Source organism: Lissotriton vulgaris, chromosome 5 (assembly GCF_964263255.1).
Source record: "Lissotriton vulgaris chromosome 5, aLisVul1.2, whole genome shotgun sequence".
In the NCBI taxonomy this organism is placed as follows: domain Eukaryota; kingdom Metazoa; phylum Chordata; class Amphibia; order Caudata; family Salamandridae; genus Lissotriton; species Lissotriton vulgaris.
Window position 1 is genome coordinate 427,950,778 of NC_141693.1, and position 26,969 is coordinate 427,977,746.

The 26,969-nt window shown below is 44.4% G+C and overlaps 1 protein-coding gene across 4 annotated transcripts in view; it reads right to left on the bottom strand.

Moving 5' to 3' along the window:
* Window positions 1-26,969, bottom strand: part of ADK (adenosine kinase) — a 723,202-nt gene that overhangs the window by 350,442 nt on the left and 345,791 nt on the right. For all 4 annotated transcript variants that reach the window (XM_086921819.1, XM_086921818.1, XM_086921821.1 and 1 more), the window contains exon 4: window positions 2,159-2,237. In XM_086921819.1, coding sequence (XP_086777945.1) covers window positions 2,159-2,237 — 79 coding nt within the window. The remainder of the gene's footprint in view (window positions 1-2,158; window positions 2,238-26,969) is intronic.

The following is a 26,969-nucleotide window of genomic DNA, read 5'->3' on the forward strand; positions in this document are numbered from 1 at the left end:
TTGGATATTAGGATTGCCACTCCGGCATTCTTCGTGGGGAGGGAGGAAAAGAGTTGCTGTGGGAAGGCGTGGGAGCGCATTCTATGCCAGTCCTTTGGCAAGAGGTGGGTCTCCTGCAATAAACAAATATCGGCCCCAGAATTTTCCAGGTAGAAGATGATCGCTCTTCTCTTAATGGGGTTGTTCAACCCTTTCACATTAAGGGTCAGTACTTTTAATGTGGTGTCAGTCATGGTCAGGTGAGCATGTGGCGTAGCTTCGAATCAGCGTCATGTGTATGTGGTGCATCAGTGCATCAGAACGCAAAGAGCAACCCCCCCTGTAACATTGCAGACTCCACACGGCCTCCCCGTGGGTTATAGTCGTCATGAATCGTAACTGGCAAAGGAAAGACACGTCCAATCTGTCGTTGACAGAACCCTTTTGGCACACTGGTTCCCGCCCTTGAACCCTCCCGCGATCCCCAAACCCCCCCCCAAACAATCCAACTATCAAACTCTATGCTCAAGTTCAGAGTCCATTGTTCCAGAGCTGAAGAACTGCCCCCCCTCCCATCTCTCCCCCTCACCCCCAAACCAAGAAAAAGCATAGTCCCAGTCCTGTTAGTCCGCACAGGGCCGTGGTAGTGTGTCCTGTATGGGTCATTCCCGATGGCGGCCTCTCCGGCCCCCCGCCCGACTCCCCCCCCCCACATGGGCAAAGTATGTGCTATAGGTAACCTCCCAAGCAAATGAATCGATCACTCAGAGGGAGAGGTTTCCTTGGCCACCTCCGCCACCGCTGTTGCACGTTCCTGTGTGATGACAGAGGCGTCTGGTTTGAGGCGGTGCAACGGGGATCGCCTATAACTCACTGTTTGCCAACCCCCCCTGGACGGCCCTTGCGATTCTCTCGCCATAGGCTCATCATCTTCCTGGTCGAGTCCCAGGAGGGTGCAAGTGTCCTTAAGTGACCGCAGTTGATGTAACCGTCCGTTCCATTTGAATATTAGCCGAAACGGGTGGCCCCACAAGTAGGGGACCTAGTGTTGTCGTAGGAAGTCCGTTGCTCTCTTGAATTCTTTTCGTTTTTGCAGAGTGATGGTGGAGAGGTCTTGATATAGGGCTATGGGGTGGCCTTGAAACTGAAGGGGCTGGATTCGCCGGGCCTCTTGGAGAATCCGCTCTTAACGGAAAATCAGGGAGGAAGGCCAAAATGTCTGGTGGCGGGGCTGTTTCATGCGTTTTTTAATTGCGATTTTAATGTTTTCTAATTGTGTGAATTGCAGCACCAATGAAATTAGTGCATGATGAGCGAAACACGCTGGCTGCTTGGCTGTATTTTATGAAGCAAGAATATAGGAATAAATTCTATAATACCATTTTGAAGACGAATGCAGCTTTGATTTTAGACTGACTAACTCAATTAAGATATATAAAATGGACAGTGAGATGATGCCTCCATTATTTGTTTCAATTTAGTAATTTGGGTTTGGGCGACTGACCCATGGAGTAAGGCAACTCTTTTTGGAAACAAGGGAATCAACTGGCAGTGCAGTGAAGAAGAGTGTAGAGAATCCATCAGTGTAATGTTAAAAAGGATTGTGTGGTGAATGAGGTACCTGAGGAACAGGTGATAGAGGTGGGGGTATACGAGATTGAAAAGAATAAACAGGGTGCAGGGGGACTGGTAGCTTTGTCCTTTTTTAAAGGTATTTGGAGATCAATGTCCTGTTAGAAAGAAGTCTGCCTTTTGGTAGAGGGCACTAAATCAGCCATTGTGATATTGTGACCACTCTCTGGGTGTATTTTGGATCCTTTTTTGTTTAGGCGCAAGCCTTTCCTCGATGGTCTCTAAAATTGGCTCTGGGAGTGTAGCCAGAGCGGATTTCTGTTTTGCTGCCGAAAGTTTCAGAACAGAAACTTGTTTCACTTTCAGGACCAGAGTGATTGGAGCTGAAGAGCTATGATCTTGGCTTGGTGCCGAGATGGAAGGCTTCGTATGAGCTTTTGGTCCTGAGCCAGAGGGCGGGACAGCTGAAGCGGATTCTTGGTGTCTACCATGGCCAGATGGCAGTGGGGAACCAAAAGCCTTTTGTTTTAAGGGCTCACCTTTCCTCAGATGTTAATTTTGTGTTCCTTACTTCCTTCCTTAATTAAAAAATTATTTTGCTACAAACCTGTGCCACTTTTACGGAGTTCTGCGTGGAGCCGCCTGCATGGTACTCAACTTTGAACTTTTTCACAAGTTCGTCAAAGCTGTAAAAAGTGGAGAAAAAGATGGTTATTAGAGTTTAACTGGAACATAATCAAGGAAAACATACTTGGTCGGGTGCTGCACACATCACATTACCATCTACCACATTCTCCACACTACATTCTCATATTTCCCCCCACTTTTTTTCCACAGAGTGATTATGAATAACAAACGGACATAAGCCAATCTCTAGTTACCAATGATGACATGCAAAACCCACAAGGGGAAAAACATCCCCATTATTCACTTTTAGTCATTATTTTTTTTTAATCATCTATGGCACAGCTTTCCAAACTTTTCATGTTGGTGACACCTTTTAGTGAAAAAACTTTCAGGGACACGGTAACCTGAGGAAGCACAGCGAGCAAGCCCAAACCACCTATGGTGGGTTCGGGACACACACACACACATACCCCACCCCACAGACACCACCCCACACACACACCACACAATCCCCCCACACACACCCCACCCACACAACCCCCCCACACCACAACCCCACACACCCACAAAACCCCCAGACACACACCCCACCCACACACACCCCACCCAACCCCCCCCACACCCTACCCAACCCCCCCACACACACCCCATGCAACCCCAACACACCACCCCATGCACAACCCAACACACACCACCCCAGACACCACCCCACAAAACCCCCAGACACACACCCCACCCACACCCCACACACACCCCATGCAACCCCCCCACACACACCCCACACATAACCCAACACACACCACCCCACAGACACACAACCAACCAAACACACCCCTCCCCCACACACACCGGGGCCGGTTTGTTACTGGGGGCCGGGTTTGCAGCCCCCCAGGTTACAAAATCAGCATACAAGCATTTCCAGCCTGCCAGGGCAGTGAGTGCATCCCCAGAGGCCAGGCAGCCAGCCAACCCAAAATATGAATTTTTGGGACCTTGATGCTAGTTGACCCTTGCCCACTAGATGGCAGAACAAGCAAATCAGCGTTACGCATTTTGTTGCAAAGGAACTAAACTAGGGCCAGATTTACAAAGCCGTTTTGCCTTTGCCAACTCTGCGACGTACAAAATCAAAGGGTTTGTTTTGCAGAACGGCTTTTAGCCATCATCGTACCCCTTTTTGAGAATCAGTAAAGCCGTTTCTAATTGCACTGTGCGTTTACGGACTCATACCTATACTGCCAATTGCAACAAGGTTTATCAATAGTTTGAGCGCACAATCGCAGTTGCATTCCATTAAAAAGTTACTAACTCCTTGTTGCGTCAAACTTTTTCGCAAAAGTTAAGATTCTGCCTGTCAGGTAGTCCTGTTCATCCCGTTGGAATTTGGTTTGTTTGCGTTTCTTTATGCCATTCTCATAGTCCTTTAGTCTTAATCATTGCTTCACGCAAATCTTCCGCCATCTTAGTATCTTTTTCCTTGCCAATGAGGTCCTCCAGTTTCTGAATTTCGGCGAGGGCTTTTTCCCTATCGCTCCAGGCATATTTTATTAACATTAGCAACATTCCTTTACTCATGTCAGCGGTATAACGCCGCCCAATCTTTCAAAAGTTGCGGGTCTGGATTTTTATAGGAGGGTATCGTAAAAATTCTCAACCCCCTTGGGACCCTGTTGCAATCCACATAATTTTGGAGCGAGGTGGCCTCCCACCACTTTCGAATTTCCCTTTCTTGGGTTCTCTCAAGTTGTTGGAAGAGTGTTTGCAGATTATTCATGAGTGTTTTCACTGCTGTTGCACCCTCCGTTCTTATTATCGCTGTATTTGTGCTTTTGAAAATGTCGGCAGCCTCTTTCTCTCTTTCGGCTGTGCGAGACATTATTGCGGAGCAGGGATATGGCACACTCACTTCGCGCTGTTATCACAGGTATTGCTTGTGGGGGCGCAGCAACAGTTTTAGGGGGTCTGCCTCGGACGACTTAAGAAACGGGACAGAGGTTTCAGATAAATATTCAATACGCCGGGTACTCGTGCATGCAGCACTTACCCTCGCCAGAGTATCGCGTCGGCCAGCCAGCTCTCCGCGTCCTCACAGCTCCGGTCTGCAGGTTTCCCGGTCTGTTGTTGTTTCCGAGCTCCCGCAATACGGATGCTTCGTGATGTCTTTGTAGTCCACCTCGGGGCAAAACGGGCAAATTAACTTTATGAACAGCTCCGCCACCGCCGTTGCTCCTCCTACTCCCGGGTGCTCAGTCGTGCAGTGGTGAGCCGCTTTTAATGTTCGTCACGCTTCGCTTTCCAACGAAAGAATAGACGGCACTCCAAGTTTTCATCCAAGAAAAGAATTTTGTTTGGCAGACCCCCTGCCCCCTCGACAAACGCGTTTCGCCCCTAGGCTTAGTCAGTGTCAACCTGATTGTAGTGAAAAACGCCATTATATCCCCACCTCCTCCCCAACATAGAAAGAGGACTGAATCACGCCAAATCGGCGGCCATCTTATAAAGTGCAACATTTAGTTTGAATATCCTTTATACAAAATATACATGGGGGAATAAATGGTGTATAAAATGTGCTCGTGCAGTTTAAAAACATTGGGTTGTCCAAAATATTATTATAATAGTTCATATTGATCGCATGTACAACATTCTTTGTTTTAGAGGAAACCTAAGAGGAATACAAATTTCACATTAGCATCATAGCCTTTCCCATTGGTATTTGGATGTGCTCATTATTAAAAAAATGCCTTAATTTGCGCAAAATTAATATAAATTACAAGCGTCAAGATTATTTATATGAGCACATTTACTGTCAATGTACACATTTATATCAGTATTGCGGGAACCGAAACATCGGATATTACAATTCTTGATGTTCAAAAATCCTCTTAGTTCCTCAGTCTCTTAGTTATTAGTAGGTGTACATGCGAGCAAATAATATAGCCCTGTATGGGCATATGTGTTTGGACACGCTAATCCCCTATAAAAAAGAAGAAAAAAAAACACATACACATATACACACACATATATATACATATACACACACATACACACACATATACATATACACACATATATACACACATATATATACATATACACACACATATATACACATACATATACACACACATATATATACATACACACACACATATATACATACACACACACATATATACATACACACACACATATATATACATACACACACATACATGCATACACATACATGCATACACATACATATATACATGCATACACACATATATATACATACATACACATACACATACATACACATACGCATACATATTTATATATATACATACATATATATATGCATGCATACATATATGCATACATATATGCATACATATATGCATACATACATACATACATACATACGCGTGAACAAGACACTTTGGTGTCGAAACGCTTAACGTTGATTGAGAAATAAAAAGAACCTTGGGCATCTCTACTACCGAATGCTCGGTTCGTGATCCCTGCGGCAGAACCACGCCGCTTCCAATACGCACACAATTCTCCCTTGACAGGGAGAAGAACGGGACGAACTCGCGTATTTAAGAGTATTTTGCTGTTTTTATTTAATTTTTAGGCCTTCATATAGCGGTATGCAGAAAAAGACACACTGATCAACGCGTTTCGGGAGCACCACTCCCTTGCTCACGATCACCTTATCACAGGAAGTCAGTTCTTTTAAAGCGACATTGTAGATTTTCCTGTTTGGTGTGCACATTGTCTCTAAGCATTCTGGAGGTTGTAGTTTTAATTAAAAAGTGTAGGTCTTTGCCTTTAAACATTGTTTCTTGATGTTTTTGTAAACTTTTCTTACTTTCAACATTGTTACTATTATTTGTCATAGTCCAACAATTCTCTATTTCACTATTCAGTTCCATTTTATTTTTTCAAAATAATTTTTTTGAGTAAATGTTCTCCAATTTTAAATGTTCATTTTCAGCTTATATTTTTCCTTTGGTGGAAAGTGTTGTTTTTCTTCTTACTCTGATGCATCATTCTTATCTTTGTGTTCCATTAATAAGCTGAATATATTTTTCACTCCTTTGGTCTATTTGCTTTACTTCTTTTTGTTCTTTTTTCCTTTTTCCTTGATATTTTATGGAGTTCATTCTTCCGTTATACTTGTTTGTTGGACCAATTTTTTCTTTCCTTGTTTTTATCCATTTTCCTTTATTTGTTTTTTAGTTTGTTGAAACTTTTTTTTAAGGTTTACAATTCTTTCGAAGTTTACTAACTGAGTGCTCAACTTCATAGGTCATTTCTTCTTCAAAGGAGTATATAAAGTTCTTCCGATTGGTTGAGTCCATTCGGGTGCATTGTACTTAGTTTGATGATGTATCCCTATTCTTTTCGGCGAAGTTCTCTTTCTCTGTCACCACCTCTTTCCATTTGTGGAACTGTATCTATTCCATAAAACTTGAGTTGTTTCCAGTCCCCTTGATGGTGGTGTTCCATGTGCTTCGCGACAGCATTGTCACGGTCTTTGTGCACCGTCGCTCCAGAATCTGTTTTTTTAACTCGCAGATCGTACTGCCCAAGTACTGCAGTGGGCACGGGCATTCCACTGTGTATACCACATATTGCGTTTTGCACGTTATTAGTTGTCGGATCTCCCAGGATTTTTCATTTTTCAATTTGAACACTTTAGTTTGTTTTGCTATCTGGCACACCTTGCACATGTGGCATTTCACAAATCCCTTTGTTTTGAGCCAATCACCCTCGGTTTTTTAGGTTTGAAGTGGCTGTGGATTAGGTGATCCTTCAGGTTCCTTGACCTTCGGTATGTTACTACCGGATGTTTTCCCACCACTTCATTGACTGTACTGTCCAGCTGGAGGATTTTCAAATTTTTTCTCAATATGTTCATGACCCGTTTGCTCTCTACTGAAAAGTATGTTATTAAACGTATTGGTTCCTTCTCCATCACATTATCTCTTTGCTTTGGCATTAGGCATTCCTTCGTCCCGTTCTTCTCCCTGTCAAGGGAAAATACATACATACACACAATTCTCCCTTGACAGGGAGAACAGGACGAAGGAATGCCAGACGCGTAGCTAGAGCTTGGGGCGCCCGGGGCTATCCCTCAGATTGCAGCCCTTTACCTCAATCATTCAAGTTACATGCACATACATGACACGGTCAAAGGCTACACAGTTGAATACACCGGGTGAACTCTTTTTTGCTAAACACTTAGCGCCCTTGACGCCGGCTGTGGGTGGCAGTTATGAATTGTCTCACCATATAGTAGTGAGTAGTACGGTGAACAGTATGGGGCAGGTTACATGTAGCGTGAATAAGTGGACTAGACTTCCCATGGTCAGAAACAATTTCCAAAGGGGAATTCCTCCTCTGCACCAGGCTATTCTGAGTCCTAAGACCCCTAGTGTGCACAATCATGCATAGATCAGAACTATCAGTAAGCTTTCAGCATGTGGATTCCTGCTTCCTGGTCTGTTTCTACACAGTACTACAACTTCCTCCCATTTCCAGGTGAAGTAATTTCTCTACAGAAGCAGAGGTGGAGGCAGAGTTTGGGCGTCTGCACTGGGAGCCCAATCATGATGGGATCCGCAGACGTGGTGCTTAGCTGAGCACTTGTATCTCTGTGCCTGCAGTGTATAAAGTGAATTTATTTAACCCGAGACTACTATGAGTGACACTTTCTTTCAAGCAAAATCAAGCAATGTAGACGAAGGAAACAAATATCAGCTTTTACACCCATTTGAGCAACAAGAAACTCTAAGAAGATTTTAGAACTGCTGCAAAGCACCAGAAATGGCCTCTCTGTCCACGTGGGGCACAGCCCAACAGGAAGGATATGCGAGGGCCCAATATTAACATGTTACACACAGAGGCATCTGAGCTAAGTGTCACACAGTCTAAGCTGACTAGCAGAAGACAGGCTGTCAAACAGCATTTTGCATTATCCTCACAGGCTGAGGCTGGCACAGTAATTTCTCATACAACATAGCAAACAACTTAGGACTGTCATAAACATGTTTTGAATTAACCCCGGCGGTATTGAGAAATAAACCGCAAACGTAAAGGTGGGGACAGAAATACACACTTGGTCTCTATGAAGCAAAGCCCTTGCTCATTCACGCAAGCCTCTTCAATCACGTCGAGCCGTGGTCAATGTGTGGAGTGAATCTCCGTTTCTAAGATTCAGGAGCATCTTCCCCAGGGGAGAGTGGAAATGCCCGAGGGCCCAAGGAAGAAACGGAGTCCCGATGCACTGGAGCGCCAAGCTCATAGTCAGGGGCAACACTCATAGGAGCGCATCTGGGACCCTGGTTACTCTCTGCAGCAGGGTCCGGTCAGAGACGGGGGGGGGATCTTAAGATTACAATGCGGGCCACATCCCTGGCATATAGAGAGAACGATCCACTGCCCCTCTTTAGAATCCAGCCAGCAGACCACCATCCCTCCAGAGACCAGGGCGCAGAGCGGCACCTCAGGCGCTCGTACTTAATCAAATTCAGGAATCCTACTGGCCCGCAAGGAAAATAAAGTGTCAATTAAAATATATATATTATAATGAGAGTGCACTCACTTTGCGTGTAACAAGAGGGAGAGAGAGGACTACTTAGCTAGTCGAGTCCCCGAGGGTTTATATGTGATTAAACAAAGAGGACTAGCTTAAGTTGACCAAAGTGTTACAGTACTCAAATTAGTTCTGTCACGGGCACCTTGTTGGTGTATTCATGAAGCCCTCACCCGCCAACCTAGTTGATTGCATGCTTCATCATCGGGCCCACCCAGTGACACCTAGTATGTCACGGGTGTGCTACGACGCCTGATTACAGCGGAGCTGGTATATTGCCGAGAGTGCAGTGAGGTTGGGTGAGTTGTGATTTAAAACGGCTTGGTGGTGGTCCCAGTACCCAAGGGTAAATTAAATTTTAATAACTGGGCCGTCACCAGCGGTTAAAAGTAAGGCTACAGGATGCGTGAGGGTGGCGAGTTACTGCCCCCTGCGTCCTTCAGATTGCCCTCCTCCATTCCTATCCTGTGCATTCATGGTCTCCACTCAGTGCAGTAAATTCTGAAGTGGTCTCAGAGTGAAAAGCATGGCATAACTCCACACATATTGAATGGTATATTGAAACGCAGCTCTGCGCACAGATGAGGCACCTTTTAAATATCAGTAAATTAGTTCGAGGGGAGAACGATTATTTGTAAACCGAACAAAAAGTTGAACCAGCAGTGCTAAACATACAAGCCTCACTCCCCTTAGAATGGAGGAGAAAGAATACATTGAAGGAAGCTGGGATTTGGTTGGAAAGCAACTCCAATGGACATTCGGCTAGACATGGTACATTCAGTGACTGGCTCAGAATACAGCCAGCACCCAAGTCACAGCTTAGATATTTAGATGTAATAGTTAGGTCTAGTAAGGAATATGCTACTTACCAGTATGCATCTGTTCTTGGCATAGAGGGCTGCAGAGTGGTACATTATGAATAGATCGCCATCTGGTGTTGGGCTCGGATGATTGCACTTTGTTTTTCTCTTGGAGAGTCTTTGTCTTTTGGTGACTCCTCCCTTGGTTGGTAGTGCGCATGGGCATCGGCTCCATCCTTAGATTGTTTTGCCATAGTAGGGTTAGATGGAGTAGTATAGTAGAATACAGATAAGAATGCCCATGTAAGTGTATCTAAATAAGATAATGTTGGAACAGACACAGGTTCCCGGGGAGGCTGGGAGGGCATGTACCACTCTGCAGCCCTCTATGCCAAGAACAGATGCATACTGGTAAGTAGCATATTCCGTTCGAGGCATATGGGCTGCAGATGGTACATTATGAATAGACTATACAGCAGTTCTCTCCCTAGCGGTGGTCGCCCGTGTCTGTTGCAACTGTCTGAAACAATGTTTTTAGTACTGCTTGACCCACTCTAGCTTGTTGTGTTATATGCACATCTACACAATAGTGCTTTGTGAAGGTGTGCGGTGTAACCCAGGTAGCTGCTTTGCATATGTCATCTAGTGGAATGTTTCCCAAAAATGCCATAGATGCTCCTAGTTTACGTGTAGAGTGAGCTCTAGGAGGAACAGTTAATGTTCTCTTTGCCTTTAAGTAGCATATTTGAATGCATTTTACAATCCATCTGGCAATGCCCGCTTTGGAGATGGGATTGCCTTTATGTGCAGGAGAAAACGCAACAAATAGCTGTTTTGTCTTTCTGAACGTTTGTGTTCTCTCTATATAGTACAATATGGCCCTTCTAACGTCTAGTGTATGTAGGGCTCTTTCAGCTACTGTTTGTGGTTTTGGAAAGAAAACCGGTAATTCCACTGACTGATTGATGTGGAATGCTGAAATAACCTTCGGTAAGAATTTTGGGTTTGTTCTAAGAACCACTTTATTTTGGTGTAGCTGCATAAATGGTTCCTGAATCGTGAAAGCTTGCAGTTCGCTTACTCTTCTAAGTGACGTAATAGCTAGGAGGAAGGCCACCTTCCATGTGAGGAATTGTATTTCACACCTATGCATAGGTTCAAATGGTGGTCCCATTAGCCTGGTAAGCACTATGTTGAGATTCCAGACTGGGGAAGGTGGTCTTCTTGGTGGAATGACTCTTTTGAGTCCTTCCATGAAAGCTTTAATTGCTGGCACTTTAAACAGTGACAGATGCTGCCTGTTTTGTAGGTACGCCGCTATAGCTGCGAGATGAACTCGGATAGAGGTATATGCTAGATTACATTGCTGTAAGTGTAATAAATAGCAAATGATTTGTTTAGTGGATGCGTCCAGAGGGTTGATGTTCTTACTGTTACAGTGTATAGCAAACCTCTTCCATTTCGCTGCATAACATGCTCTGGTGGTAGGACGTCTTGCTTGCTTAATGATATCCATGCATTCTGGTGGTAAATCTAAATACCCAAACTCTATGACCTCAGGAGCCAGATCGCTAGGTTCAGTTGTTTGGGATCTGGGTGCATTATTTCTCCATGGTTCTGTGTAAGATGCATGGGTAGTAACCTTAGCTTTTGATGTGGTACTTGTGAGAGTTGTAGCAGCGTGGTGAACCACGGCTGTCTTGCCCATGTAGGTGCCACTAGTATCATTAGGAAAAAACATGAAAGGGTGTTCCCTAATAAACAAAGTACAGAAATTCAACCCACATCAGCGGCTAACCCACACATAATAATACAAAAGATTATATTCAAAAGAGTTTTTAATTTTCATTTTTTTCACATGTAAACATCAAAATATTTCTTTTAGATAAATTCATTTAAACATTAGAAAATTTAATCAAGGAACAAATGACAGTTTAAAAAAGCTAGGACACGCAAGATCAGTTTAAAGAAAGGCACCAAATTCATCCACTCGTACATACAAGCATCACTTTTATACCATCACTTCCACACACATGTATTCACATCCATATCAATCCACACAAAGACAAGAAAAGCGCCGACGCGCGTTTCGGACAAGTGCCATAAGAGGCTTCCTTCATCAGGGCGCACTTGGTAAAAACATGGACAGACACAGAATTAATGTCTGTGGCAAGGTCTTGAGAGGCGGTCCTAGGTAACAGCAAGGCTGAGGGAGGGTAATCTAGAAAGCTAAGGTTAAACGAGGCCAGTCGAGATATCCAGGGGCGGTCTATAGATAAATGAGAGACCTTATCCACACGATAAATAAACTCCAGTTTCCACAGGTCAGGAGGTTAAAATTTAAGGATGGCCCCACATAAGATCCAGGCGTTCACAGGGAGCAAGAATGCAGAGACAACAATTCCGCAGACAGCATAAAATATCTCAAAGTGATTGGCAAAAACTGTAGTTAATGCAGGAAATAACAAGGATGCCTTTTAAGCAGAAGGGAACGACCTTAAAGGAATGTACTCGGAGATGTTTGGTCGGAGGTAAAAAGGGGACAAGGAATATCCCGCAAGTACAGGAAGTCAATTCCAAAGGAAAATTGGGGGCCTGAATAGACCCGAAGGTCCGGATAGAAAGCGGCGTCCTCGCGGATGACAGACGCGGAGCTCCTTCTCCATGCAACGTGAAGGTTTTCGTCGGCCACTAGTATCATTGTCATTGAATGTTGCTGTAGTTTCCGAACCAGTAATGGAATTAGTGGTAGAGGAGGGAACGCGTAAGCAAATTTGTTGGACCAATTTATCCACAGTGCATTGCCCTGGGACCTTTGGTGTGGGTACCTGGATGCGAATTCTTTGCATTTTGCGTTCTGATGATTGGCAAACAGATCTATCTCTGGTTGCCCCCATCTTTGGAAGAATGGCTGTAGTATTTGGTCGTGCAGCTCCCATTCGTGTACTTGTTCTGACTGTCTGCTTAGGATGTCTGCTATTTGATTTTGAATTCCTGGTAGGTGTTCCACTAACAGGTAGATCTTTTGAGGAATGGCCCATCTCCATATGTCCTGTGCTAGTCTGGACAGTTGGAGAGAGTGCGTCCCCCCCTGTTTTTGAATATAATACATTGCAGTCATGTTGTCTGTTCTGATCAGGACTGCTTTTCCTGCTATTTGCATTTGGAAAGCTTTTAGTGCTAGAAATATTGCTAATAGTTCTAGGTAGTTGATGTGCTGTTTCCTTTGCTGCACACTCCACTTCCCCTGTACTGTGTATCTGTCCATATGCGCTCCCCATCCGGAGAGCGATGCGTCCGCTGTTATTATCATTTGTGGAATTGGCTCTAGGAACGACCTTCCCTTGGAAATGTTTTCTGTGTTCCACCACTTCAGAGAGCGATACGTCCGGTCGTTTACCAACACCAGATCTGTAATCTGACCTTGAGCCTGATTCCACTGTGTCGCTAGACACTCTTGTAGTGGGCGCATTTGTAGTCTGGCATGTGGTATTAGCAGTATGCAGGAGGACATCATGCCTAATAGTTGCATAAACACTCGTGCTGGTAGTGAGTGTTGTGGTTGAAATCTTTGTATTAGCCCGACCATTGTCTGTACTCTGATTGGGTTGGGGTATGCTATTGCCTTTTCTGTGTCTACTGTAGCCCCCAGGTATTGCTGAATCTGGTTTGGTTGCAGGTGTGGTTTTTTGTAGTTCACCGTGAACCCTAGGTGGTGCAGCAATTGAATTGTCTTCTGTGTGTTGTGAAGACATTCTTCCTTTGACTTGACCTTTATTAGCCAATCGTCCAAGTATGGGAAGACATGTATTTGTTGTCTTCTTAGGTGTGCTGCCACCACAGCTAGACATTTTGTGAAAACTCTTGGTGCTGTTGTGACACCGAACGGAAGGACTTTGAACTGATAGTGTTGTCCTTCTAACACAAACCTTAGGTATTTCCTGTGGGCTTTGTGAATTGGGATATGAAAGTAAGCGTCTTTTAGATCCAGTGTAGAAAGAAAGTCCCCTTTCTTCAGTAAAGGGAGTACTTGTTGGAGCGTGACCATGTGGAAATGCTCCGAATTTATGTACGCATTGAGAGGTCTGAGGTCTAATATCGGTCTTAGGGACCCGTCCTTTTTGGGGATCAGGAAGTATAGAGAGTATACTCCCGTTCCTTGTTGATCTTTTGGGACCTTCTCTATTGCATGCTTTTGTAGAAGTGCTAGAACTTCTTCTCTTAACAATGTTAGATGATCTTGACTCATTGGACGCTGTTTGGGGGGGATGTTTGGTGGGGTAGCTGTGAGTTCTAGGCAATAACCATGTTGGATGATTTGTCTCACCCACTTGTCTGACGTGATGTTTTCCCAGACAGGTAGGAACTGTGATAGACGTCCCCCGACCGGTGTTATGTGGTCTGGGGGGAGTTCTATGAAGTCACTGTTTTGGTGTTGAGGCGTTGCGGTTGTTATTATTTCCGCGGCCTCTACCCTTATTGTTGTTACCTCTGTAACTGCCTCTTGAATTACCTCTGGGTGATGTTGGTGTGAAAGATGTGGATTGCTGATTTGTTCCTGTGTTCTTTGAGCCCCCTCTATAGGTGGATCTACGAAAGGAACCTCTGTGTGTTGGCTGTTGCAATGCTCCCATTGACTTAGCCGTTTCCGTATCTTTCTTCATTTTTTCTAATGCCTCGTCTGTGCTTGAACCAAACAATGTTTTCTGATCAAATGGTTTGTTCAATAGGGCTGTTTGCACTTCTTGTTTGAATCCAGAGATTCTAAGCCATGCATGCCTTCTTAGCATGACACTGGTATTAATAGACCTTGCTGCAGTGTCTGCTGCGTCTAATGCACACTTAATGGAAGTATTGGTTATTATTTTACCCTCCTGTATTAATTGATCTGCCTTTTTCTGGTGTTCCTTTGGGAGATGTATGAGAAGTTTTTCTAACTCATCATAATGTGCCCTGTCGTAACGTGCGAGTAGTGCTTGTGTATTTGCTATACGCCAGCTATTCGCTGCCTGTGATGCTACTCTTTTGCCTGATGCATCTATTAACTTCGACTCTTTATCTGGTGGAGGTGCCTCTCCTGTAGATAGTGAGTTTGCTCTTTTGCGAGCGTTTGAGACCACCAGCGAGTCTAGGGGTACATGTCCTCTAATAAAAATTGGGTCCTTTGGAGCCGCTTTGTATTTTTTATCAATTCTGGGGTTTAACACCCTGGCTCTCACTGGGTTTTCGAAAATTTCCTCTGTGTGACTAAGAAGACCCTTTAACATAGGAAGAGTACCTGATGTTATCTGTGCATTAGGTAGAGTCTCTAACAAGAAATCTTCTATTTGAGGTTCTGTGTGCATATCTAGCTTGTGATATTTTGCTGCCCTATTAATGAGCTGCACAAATCCTGTGTTATCATCAGGTGGTGAAGGCTTTGAGGGATATAACTGTGGGTCGTTGTCCTCATCTGACCCTACATCATAGTTTTCCCATGGGTCCTCCTCATCTGGGATAGTTTCGTCATCCCCTTGAGGTTCTCCCTCCCCTAGATCACTGTCTACATCTGACTGAGGTGTAGCTGGTCTTGGTGTGGAAGGTGTAGGAACATTTGGCTTATTGTGAGGAATAGGAGAAGAGGGTGTGACTCTTGGACGAGGAGAAGCAGGAGGAGTTATATTTGTCCCCATTGTTCTCTTTTTTGGAGGAAGAGGTTTATCTTCTGACTGTTCACTCTCTCTTCTTTGTGACCACTTTCCCAGTTTGTGGATCAATAAACAAGATCTTTTGTTTGGGATCTGTCTGTTGCTCCTGAATCGGTACCGAAGGTCCTGGTTCCGAGAGGTGCTTTTGTTTTCGATCTTCAGATCTTGTTGTTTTCGGCACCGAATGTTTGCTCGATTCCGACTTTCTCGGTATCGAGTGTCTCTTGGGCGATAAGTCGTATTTGTGTTTCGACATGGAATGTCTCGATACCGAGCTTTCCTTTGCATGTAGCCTCGGTGTCGAAGTCGATGTCGCCCTTTTGTCGGATCCGACATGGTGGGAGTCCGAGTGTTTCGGTTTCAGTTTCGGTTTCGTTGCCGGGCCCGAAGGCGGGGCGTCGGAAACTTTTTTCAGCGGTTTGACCGGGCCCGAGGGCGGGGTCGTTACCGCACGGGGTCGGTTTTTCGGTAAGGGGACGTCTTCACTCACGGTTTGTTGATCGATGAGTTCCTCGGTCTCCGACTGGTCCCCTTCCGACCCCGACTGTTGTTCTTCTTCCTCGATTTGGTCGTCTCCGAACAACTCCGGGATCGCTTCCGCCTGCATTCTGGAAACCTCGTGTCTTCTAGCTCGACGATTCCTAATCGTTAGCTTGGAGGAGAATGCTGCGCAGGCTTCGCAGTCCCTGGATTCGTGTTCAGGCGATAGACAGAGGTTGCACACCTCGTGTAGGTCCTTGTGTGGGAACTTAGCACCACACTTTGGACATTTTTTGAATGGAGTCCTTTCCATGGACCCCGGGCTTGACTGCGTCGAAAAAGGCCACCTGTTCTTCGACGTAGATTCAAGTCTTTCTCTTCGATTTTTTATTTGCAACGCGTCAAAATGGAAAATGAACGCGTTCGATAACAATACCGTCGAATTGGAAAGGGAATACGCGTCGATAAATCACTTTCTTCTGAAGTTGATCTGGAGCGTCTCGATCCTCATCCGAACCCGATGGCGGAAAAAAACAATCTAAGGATGGAGCCGATGCCCATGCGCACTACCAACCAAGGGAGGAGTCACCAAAAGACAAAGACTCTCCAAGAGAAAAACAAAGTGCAATCATCCGAGCCCAACACCAGATGGCGATCTATTCATAATGTACCATCTGCAGCCCATATGCCTCGAACATTAAAATATCCACATCTTCAATTAATCCTGTATCACAGTATTAGATGCGAGAGACTGGGCAGAAAGTGACAGTTAAAAAAACAAAACTGGAATGCAGATGTTAAGAATCACCACTGTGATTGTAAAATTCATTTATACAGTGCTTACTACCCATAGCGGGGTGTTGAAGTACTTGGTTTAGTATGTTTAGTAGAATTTAGAGTAGGGATAGAATGATGGAAATTGAAATGAAAGGGGAAGTTGTAAGTTATTTTTGTAAGTAGTTAATGTGTGTGCCTGTTAGTTGGGAGAGTTTGAGAAGGAGGTTTGGGAGTTCATCATAGAAACCTTTTGGATGAGTCAGAGAGGAGGGATGAGATAGATTTATTTTAAACAAATCCGAAAACAAACGTATACATATATATTCAACATCCGCTAAAGATTTAGGGCCATTTGTAGGTAATTTGTGTTTTGCGATTCTCAAATACACCTCTCCGGCGCAGATCCGCCTTGAACTTGGGTTGGTTAAAGAAGAGCTTTCACGCAAGGGAACATACCTCAAGACCTGGTATAAAATAAGCAGAGGGGATGCAAACACCCTTAATGCACTCCTCTGGAAAGAACTACAAAGTAAAAACGACAGCCCAGCAAGACTCTTTTTGGAGAACGCCATCAACCAACTGGGGGCAAGGCAGCTATGGGAACTGCAGGAGAACCTAGCAAGCTTCAAAAAAACTAAATAAAATCGTTAAGAAAGAATCCCTTCAAGACAAAGCTTCATTAGCTAAGCGAGCACATGGCTGGCTGACTTTACAAACTTATAACAAACTTACTCCACAGGCGTATTTGTCGACTAGTTTTTCTAAAACAACAAAAGAATCATTTCTAAAACTACGACTGGGAGTACTACCATCAGCGGACCACATGGCCCCGTGGCTGCTCCCCCCAAAACCAGCAATATGCCGCCTGTGCGGAACGCACGAGGAAATCATCACCCAACTCATCACCATCTGCAAAGAGCTGCTGAAAGTGCGGTTGAACTTATTGGGACCCTTATTTATAAAAAAAGGTAACAGGACCTGCAGAGAAGCAACATTGGCCTGCTTGAGTGGCGATGACGTGCAAATGACCTGTCGATTGGTAAAATACCTCTGAGTGTCAGAATCCAGGTTCAAATCATCGAAAGACCAAACACACACCGACACAACCCCCTCAACATTGTCAGCCTCTAAACATCAGGACGGCCTAAAGACTTAAACTGACCCGGAACACTGAAGCATCACCTCAATGAGGTACGATATAGGGAGAGGGCCAGCCCGTCCCCCATAGTAAAATATAGGGGAAAGGAATTGATAGATCGTACTGTTTTTAACTTGTCTTTTTTATAATCTGTTTATAATCTTTTTTTTTTTTTTACTGCCGACGGCTATTTGTAATGGTTTTTATTAACTGTACAATAAAGCACTGACTGACTGATTATCAAATTGCGATTTTTAGGGAATCGCAATTTGAGAATCGCTAAACGCAATGTAGGTAGGATTAGCAAATTTTTTTGCGAATCCAGCTTATTCCTTATTTGCGAATCGCAAATTGAGATTCACAAATAAGGAATACCTTCTCATTCATTCCTATGGGCCAGAAGGCCCATAGGAATGAATCGGAAGACATTCTCAATTTGCGATTCTCAATTACAGAATCGCAAATTGAGAATGCAATTTCAGGGTTGCAAGGGTGTCAATAGGACACCCTTTTGCACCCCTGAAATTAACTTGTGTGCACATGTGGCCCACATACATGCCCTAAGGGAATGTATGTGACCCACATGGCACTTTAAAAAATGCCAAAAAGTGCATTTTTCAAAGAAATCGCAAATTACCACCAACCTGAAGTTGGTGGTATTTTGCAATTCCTTAAGCCAAAATTCGCACAAATTGGGTGCTTTCTACATTGCATTTAAGGAATCGCAATTTGCGATTCCTTAAATACAATTGCAAAATAAGGAATCACAAATTTCGCGATTCTTTATTTTGCATGTGGGTTTTTGGGTGCTACATAGCACACTGCCCTAATTGCGATCGCAAATGCTGAAATTCTGGGAATTTCATTATTTGCGAGCGCAATTAGGCTTCCTACATATGGCCCTTAGTGGCTTGAGTAAAACCCTCTCTATAAATACCCACATATACATACAAGCAGGAGTACTTACATGGTCGGACATGCGCATTTATATTGTGATGAAATGCCAATGTTTCCCCCCATAAATGTAATTAACATATATTTATACATTTGCTAAAGTTTAAGTAGCAGGTCTAAATCTCTATACATAAACCTATATGTACATCGAAGCAACAATTATGACAGTCTGATATATACATGTATCTTGCTGTGATATAAATTTTTCCAGTCCTTATTCAAATGTATCAACCTATTATCAAGATGCATAGTTCAATGCACAACGAACATGAATAACAGCCTCATCTCCATATCAATAGAAGCATAGTTTGTCATGCGAGTATTCTGTTGTCGCACACAGTTTCATTTTGAGTATAGTTGTTGTGTGGGAAGAGCCAGCTCTTGACTAATATTCTGAGGTCAAGTTGGTCGTCAGTGGATCTTATGTTTGTGGGCAGCGAAATCCATAGTTTGGCTGCTTGAACAGAGTAAGATGTTCCACCCAACTTTTTAGGTCGAGCCTAGCGGCAACGCGAATGCACTACTTGCTCTGCAAGGCATGCTGTATTAGGGTATGCACTAGAAACCCCGCCCACTCTCCGCTTATATTTCTCATTGGCTTTGTGTGATTGTCCTTCTTAAATGATGGCTCCCGATTGGTACATAGGTTTGTTAGTCCCTCCTTGGTACTGCCTTGTCTCCATTTGTTACCGCCCATAAGGACTGGATCTTTTACTCATGTTACGAGGTCTGCTTTACCTTGGCTGTGTAGGTTTAATATACAAGGGAACCCAAAATGATGGCCAAGGACCATGGGTTAAGCTTCTAATTTTATATTACAAAGGTCCTAGGTTTATAGTAATATCTAGAGGATTAGTTTTCACAGGCTAAAAATAAAGACTGTGTTTTTTTGCTTTAGTGTCCAGCCGGACCTAAACGTATTTATTTTCAAAATAAGGAGGATAGACAGCATCAAGCGAAACCATTTCGCACATTAATAACTGGGCACAAGCCTGTACCAAGTCAGAGGGAGACAAATACAAGGAAAAAAGACAAAGAGTTCACAGGCAAACGAGGAGAACTGGGTGGCTTAAATTACAATGCAAGAAATTCTTGAATAAGCACAAACCCACAGTAACTGCCGGGAAATTAAAAAACATACAACAGGCAGTACTGCACAACAGTCGACGAACGTTTCGATCCCTATCTCCAATGATGTACTGGGATCATCTTCAGGACTAGAATTAATTTTGCCTGAGTTATCAAGTGAGCCTGTAGGGTATAAACAGGAGGGAAAAAGAAAGGAAAAAAGGTTTTTTCTGTATCCATTAATTACAGTGTACGTGCTGAAAGACTAATGTGCTAGTCAACAACCATTTTCCATGCAAGGTGCAGTCGGGTGTTCCCAAAGGGCACGGAACTCATTGTGCTCGTGTTTGGGATGCATAATAAGAACGGGCGAGCAAGGCATACCGCGTAATTTTATGGCAGTGGTGCTAGGTGGCGGGGAATATGTAATACTCATGGTGGGGTATCGTGGTGATGGGGGTGAAAGAACGGCGAATAATTACCACGAACTGGGCCGGGTGGGCCAGTAGTGGGGGAACCAGTTTCCAATCAGTTCCAATTAATGTTGATACCTGAAAGGATTAAATGTGGTTAATATTCATATGTGGCAGGTAATTCAAGGTACTGCCTGTTCCAAAAAAATATAAAACCACAATTACCAGGTGACGATTTCAAAAGTACCAAAAGGAGGGTAAGAGACCGGTCAGCATCAATCGATTTTATTCGTGACCTAAAACGGGTGAATTACAATCCGGAGTTAGGGGTGCTGCAATTATGCCAGAGTGACAATTTTGGTGCACTGTAGGTAAAGAGACACATTACCGGGAGAGCCTAGCGTGTAGCATGGGCTCGGTACAGGACTTCGGTGATGGGCGAGGATAATCTGTGAACAAAGACGCATGGTGTAAGATTAAGACTGGGGGCAATACGCGAGTGAGTAGTGATAAGTGAGGATAAGAAGTTTACCGTAACCGGGATTCGGTTTACGAGTAAGGCGTTAGATGGAGCCTTCCGTGCGAGCCTGCAATAAAAAACGCACATGAGTCATGTCGCGGGTATCTAACAGACTCGTTTGGGTCCATGGGGAGGCAAAGTTCTGACGAGAGCTTACCTTGAATCGCTCGTAGAGGGGCCTCAATGGGGTCCCGTCAGTGCAGCACGATGGCCGAATGGTGAGCGTCTACATGCGAAGACGTCCATATGTTGTATTACAACAAGGGTAGAAAGCGAGGAAGGGCTACAAGCGGAGTGCTGGTGTCGGTCGCCATCTTGGAATGGTGAACCATTAGAGTCAAAAGTTAAGATTTTAAATTTATTACAGGGTGACCAATGTGGAGGCCTTTGCAGTGTGTGCCAACGGGGAAAGGGACAGTTTGCATGCATTATGTACGGGCTTGGCTACCCGGCATAACCCGTGATAGTGATGGACAATAACCTGTGGGAAGTGAAGGCGCCATTTCGGAGTGGTGGAGCGGAGTTGAAGTGAATACAAGGAGGAGTGAGGTTGCCATCAAATGATACGCAGTGCCCACGATCTAAAGCTAGTTCTATTGAAAATCAGACACTTGTCGAACAGACTGACATTTCAAAGATTATTACATTCTCATAGACAGACAATTATTTCGTATGCTCATATTCCGAGAGGATCAAGTGGCAAGATTATATAAGGCTTGTCCAGTCCTCAGTCCTGTTGAGGCCATCCTGGATTGAGTTGAACTGTATGATGGACTTCAGTTCTTCCTTATTCAGTAATTGTCCCATATTTCCACCTCTTGGAGGGAGTTTCAATACTTTCAGCACTGTCCATTTCAGTTCATTATCAGCGTGTTTCTGAGCTGCAAAATGTTCCACCAATGGTGCATTCGGGGTGCCGCACCTGATGCGGCTCCTGTGTTGTCCAATGCGAACTTTTACCTTTTGGCTGGTCTGCCCTATATACACTTTCTGACAAGGGCACAAGATTAGGTAAATAACATTGCAAGTGTTGCAATTAGAGAAGGAACGACATTGTATAGTGATGTTATTAAAAGTAAAACTTTTTCCTTCTATCGTGGTGTCACAGCAATTACACCCGCCACATTTCGCATGCCCAACAATGGGGGACAGACCCCATACATTTTCAAGTGTAGATGATGGTGTAGATGGTGTAGATTCGCCGTTCTTTCACCCCCATCACCACGATACCCCACCATGAGTATTACATATTCCCCGCCACCTAGCACCACTGCCATAAAATTACGCGGTATGCCTTGCTCGCCCGTTCTTATTATGCATCCCAAACACGAGCACAATGAGTTCCGTGCCCTTTGGGAACACCCGACTGCACCTTGCATGGAAAATGGTTGTTGACTAGCACATTAGTCTTTCAGCACGTACACTGTAATTAATGGATACAGAAAAAACCTTTTTTCCTTTCTTTTTCCCTCCTGTTTATACCCTACAGGCTCACTTGATAACTCAGGCAAAATTAATTCTAGTCCTGAAGATGATCCCAGTACATCATTGGAGATAGGGATCGAAACGTTCGTCGACTGTTGTGCAGTACTGCCTGTTGTAGGTTTTTTAATTTCCCGGCAGTTACTGTGGGTTTGTGCTTATTCAAGAATTTCTTGCATTGTAATTTAAGCCACCCAGTTCTCCTCGTTTGCCTGTGAACTCTTTGTCTTTTTTCCTTGTATTTGTCTCCCTCTGACTTGGTACAGGCTTGTGCCCAGTTATTAATGTGCGAAATGGTTTCGCTTGATGCTGTCTATCCTCCTTATTTTGAAAATAAATACGTTTAGGTCCGGCTGGACACTAAAGCAAAAAAACAGTCTTTATTTTTTACCTTGGCTGTGAGCACTATTTTGTTTAATGGGGGTTTTTTTTTTGCCGCGCGGTCCGCTTTCACTTTAGCGCGACCGTGCTTCTTTATGTAATTAATTTGCAGCCCCCCATATGTGCCATTGTGCCCATGGGTGTCTGCAGGGGGGCGGGGGGGGGGGGGGGGCAAGGAGGGTTGCTTGCCCCCCCTGGAGCTACCCTCCTTGCCCCCCCCCTGCAGACGCCCATGAAAACCGTGACTTCAAGACAGGGTTCTCACTCTCTCTCCTCTCCTTTCTTTTATTTGCTTCCCTGTGAAATGGATCCAAAAAATAAAGACGCTTTTGCTGGAAATGTCATATTTTTCTGACATTTTAATTCCAAAGTGCAGCATTGGGAATAAAAGGATAAAAATATGAAAAATAGATAAATAACTAAATAAATGTAAGACCGAGTGGTAGCAAACTGGCCAAACTGATTTTATTCACACTGAAACACATTAGAGCCACTTTTACAGAGTTTGCCAGTGAAGCGCTATTTTTGTTTCCTTGTCGTTGTTTTCCCTGGACTTGAAACTAGTGCACCAATCCTGGAGGTACTGCAATGTGTGGATTGGAAAACAAAATGTGTACTGCGGCTCTGCGTCCAGGTATGTGGTCTTTTTACCATACTGCTTACCTTTTTTAAGGGTATAACTAATGGACATTAAAATGGGTCCATTCAAGGCCCTGTAGTTGTGTCCTTAACTTTTCAGGCAAAAGCACTCACTGATTTCTGAATAGTGAGTGTAAAAGCCTTAAGGTAACCATGTTGTTCCTGCTTACATTTCCCATGGTTTGCTAAATTTTGCATTCCCTATAAGTGTATGCTTTTTCCAGGATGTGGTTACTTTTTTTTTTGTAGGCCACTTATTGCTCTTGTCTAGTGCGTAATTTAAATTGAGCCTCATCCAGGTGTTTATAGCGGGCAACAATTGGGTTGTAGTTGAAGACAGTGGAAGTTTTTCTCAGTGGGGCAGTACGGTGTTCAGTGGGGGAGAGGATGTGGCACTATGGTCAGAGCTGCTGAATTTGGAACTGGGAACCAGGTTCAGCCTTACTAACCAGTCCACCAGACCACTCTCCTGTGAAAGCACAATCACATGCTAGACCTTAGAAGGCTTAGCAAAACCTTAGAAGGTGACAAGTGTAGGTTAACCTTCAAGGCTTGTCCACCACTATCCATACTGAAATTCACCTCCAGTCTTGAGGGCAGGCCTATGAAGCAGCACGCCCTAGAACAACAGTCACTGAGGTCACAGCACCCTTGAGAAGGGCCAGCAAGAGGGCGGTGCAACCAGTGTGACTGCACGGGGTGCTGACTTTAGGTGGAGGCATGTTTGCAAGTATATTGTGGTTTTAAAAATGCTTGCTGCCTCCTTCCTAGCCTCCAGCAATTTTCGGTAACAATAAAAATGTCAGGATGATTAATGTTCTTCCTGGAGAGAGATCCGAATTTTGTCTAGTGGAAGTTTTGACTCATGAAAGGTAGCTCAGAGGGTTAATGTACCGGCTGCAAAGAACATGCCCCATGCAGATCACAAAGTGCACATAATGTAAATAGTTCAGTGGGCTACTGCTTTGTGAGAGAGATCCTTTTGTTACTTGCAGTTTATAAGTTAAAATCCTAACTTAGAACAGTGAGCTATTAACTGTCATCTAAGAGCTGCATACAAACTGCAAGGTATAAATTAGAGCGTTATGTTCCCTGGACCTGTGATGTGCCGCTGCTGCAGGCGCCGCATGTCCCACACATTTAGGGGCCGGGCTTCCGCATAAGGGAGCGTTAACGGCCATTATTGTACCCCTAAACGTGGGCACGTTGTCAGTTTGACATTCACTACACGTAGAGGGACTCTAAGTTTCTTTTAAAAAATAGTTAACATTTGGACCTGTACATTTTATTTTGTATAAATTGATTGAACATGTGTAAAATTTAGCAATGCCCAGGGAATTCTAGTAAAGGGAGCACCCATTGGCGAACAACTAGCGTTTGTGATTGCTGCATTATTTATTACTAACTTTGTGCTTTACCTTTGGATAAAATGTATCATGAATTCTAGCACCAAGAAGCCAATATTGGTAAATGGGTGCTACAAATAATCCCCAACATACACTATTCATACAGTAAATTCAATCTGGTGCTTTAATCATAGGGTGTTTTAAAGTATTCTGATAAAAATCAAATCGTGCTGAAGACAGCCTTGATTGGTGTTGGAACGAGGACCCAGAAGTCTGCACACCTAGGAGACCGAGATAAAGAACCTTGTCGGAAAGTTTCGCGTTTTCCCTACAGGTGGTGTTTGTTGGCCTGTGGCAGGGTCAGTCACATGTCCTGGATTCCTGACATTTAATTGAGTCTATCCCAGTTCTGCGCCCCAGTGTTTGTGCCCCACCTGGCACACATGTCAGAGAATGGTGATGTAAAAATTTTGCCCATCCCTGGAAAAATTTCTGCGGACGCCCATGCTTGTGCCTCCCACTGCCCCTGAATTAGGTTCACTCGGTGTCCCGAACAGCACACTGCACAAGCTCTGCCTCGGCAGCTCCATGGCCTTGTATATAGGAATTTTGAGGTGGGGGAGCCATTCTCAAGCGCAGGTTCTGTTGCTGTATGTATTTGTTGATTTCCTAGCTGATTAACCCCTTCCATGCTCACGACGAAATGGTTCCGTCAGGAGCACACATTCCAAAAATCCCTTTGCTGTAAACAGCAGAAGGATTTCCCATTTTATTTGTTGCTTTGGGAGGTGGGGAAGAGCTTCCCCGACCTTCCAAAGTATGGTCAGGGTTTTCATTGCAATGACGATCGAGCGCATGGCGCGCCTTCGTCATTACACTGAAAACGAAACAAACTTAGTTTCAGTTTCAGTGCTTGTGGGGTTAACTCAGCCCCCCCAAGCACCAGAAAACATATGAGATGTTGTGTTGGAAGGAAAGGGGAGAATCTCCCCTTTCCAATGGTACCCTTCCTCAGAGGATCCCTGCTTGGGGACAGCCCCGGGAGGACGATCTCCAGCAGGGATCCACCCACAAGGGAGGGGGGGAACTGCCCCTTGGGCAAGGATCTTTGCTCTTCCATACAATTTTGCCAGACAGCCAAGCACCCTAGACACAAGGTATCGTGGAATCACTGTGCCTGCACAAATGTCCTATCCCACAGCGTTCCCCGTCAGTCTCCAGAGTAAAATGATACCTCACTTGTGTGGGTGGGGAAAGGGCCTGTGACTGGGAAGAGCCAAAAACATAGGGAGTAAGGGTATAGCACCGAGAATTTTAAGTGCTACATTTTTTAAAAAATAAGTTTCTGCCAATTCTGCATTGGACACCCACACAAGTGAGGTATTATTTTACTCAGGAGACTAATGGGAACGCTGTGGGGTGCCAGCCCAGTGATTCCACACAAAAATATGTGGTAAAAGTGGTTTTTTTTTCCCAGCTAAATTTGAGGTTTGCAGGGGGTTCTGGGTAGGAAAACGTTGGGTGTTCACGCAAGCCACACATCTCTGGACTCCCCCGGGTGATTAGTTTTCAGAAATGTGTGGGTTTGGTAGTTTCCAAAGATGGCCACCGAGTCCAGGGTCAAAAACCCAGGAGATCCCCCTTGCAAAACCAGGTTGTTTTGTGATAAGTAATTTTGATGTCTCCTTAATACGCTTCGGGCCCTTACCTGTCGCAGGGACTAGGCCTACCCCCACGAGTAAGGTACCCTGTTTCTCAGAAGACTTTGGGGAATGCGGGGTGGGTGGAATTTTGTGGATCCACACTGATTCCAGAACTTTCTACCACAGAAATGGGAGGAAAAATTTAACAAAGTTTGAGGTCTGCAAGCAATGTTCCCTCTAATTTTTTTCCTCTGTGTGCGGCAATGGAGGGTCTCTGTGCGCTGCAACCATGGCTATATGCGCCAGGAACTAAACCGCTAGGGTCTGCGGCGCCAAATGGCACTCAAAACGTTTACTTTAAAAAGTGAAAAGATGGTGCATTTTCACACATACAGCGCCACAATAAGGGTCTTAAGGGCAGTTTGCAAATTTATTGTATTGCCTGTATTTTCATTTTTGTGTGACTGCTGTTTCATGTCTTCCCCGCTGCCTGTACGTGGTCCGTGCCCCTTATTCTTCCCTCTGTTCATCTCACTGTCCCAGTGCTCTCTGCCCGGTCTTTCCTTCTGTACCCCTCACTGCCCGTGTTTCTGCCCAGTTTTCCCTTCTGTTCCCCTCGCTGCCCCCGTGCCTCTGCCCGTTCTGCCTTCTTTTCTTAGCTGCCCCTATATTTCTGTATTCTGCTTCTGTGCCATTAGTTTTTTGTGCCCGTCTGCCCTCTGTGCCACTCGTTTTTCCCGCATTTTTATGCCTTTCTGCCCTCTGTTCCAATCGTTCTGTGCCTTTCTGCCCTGTGTTCCACTCATTTTTCCCTTCATTTTTTGTGCCTTTCTGCCCTCTGTTCCACTCGTTTTTTGTGCCTTTCTACCCTCTGTTCCACTTA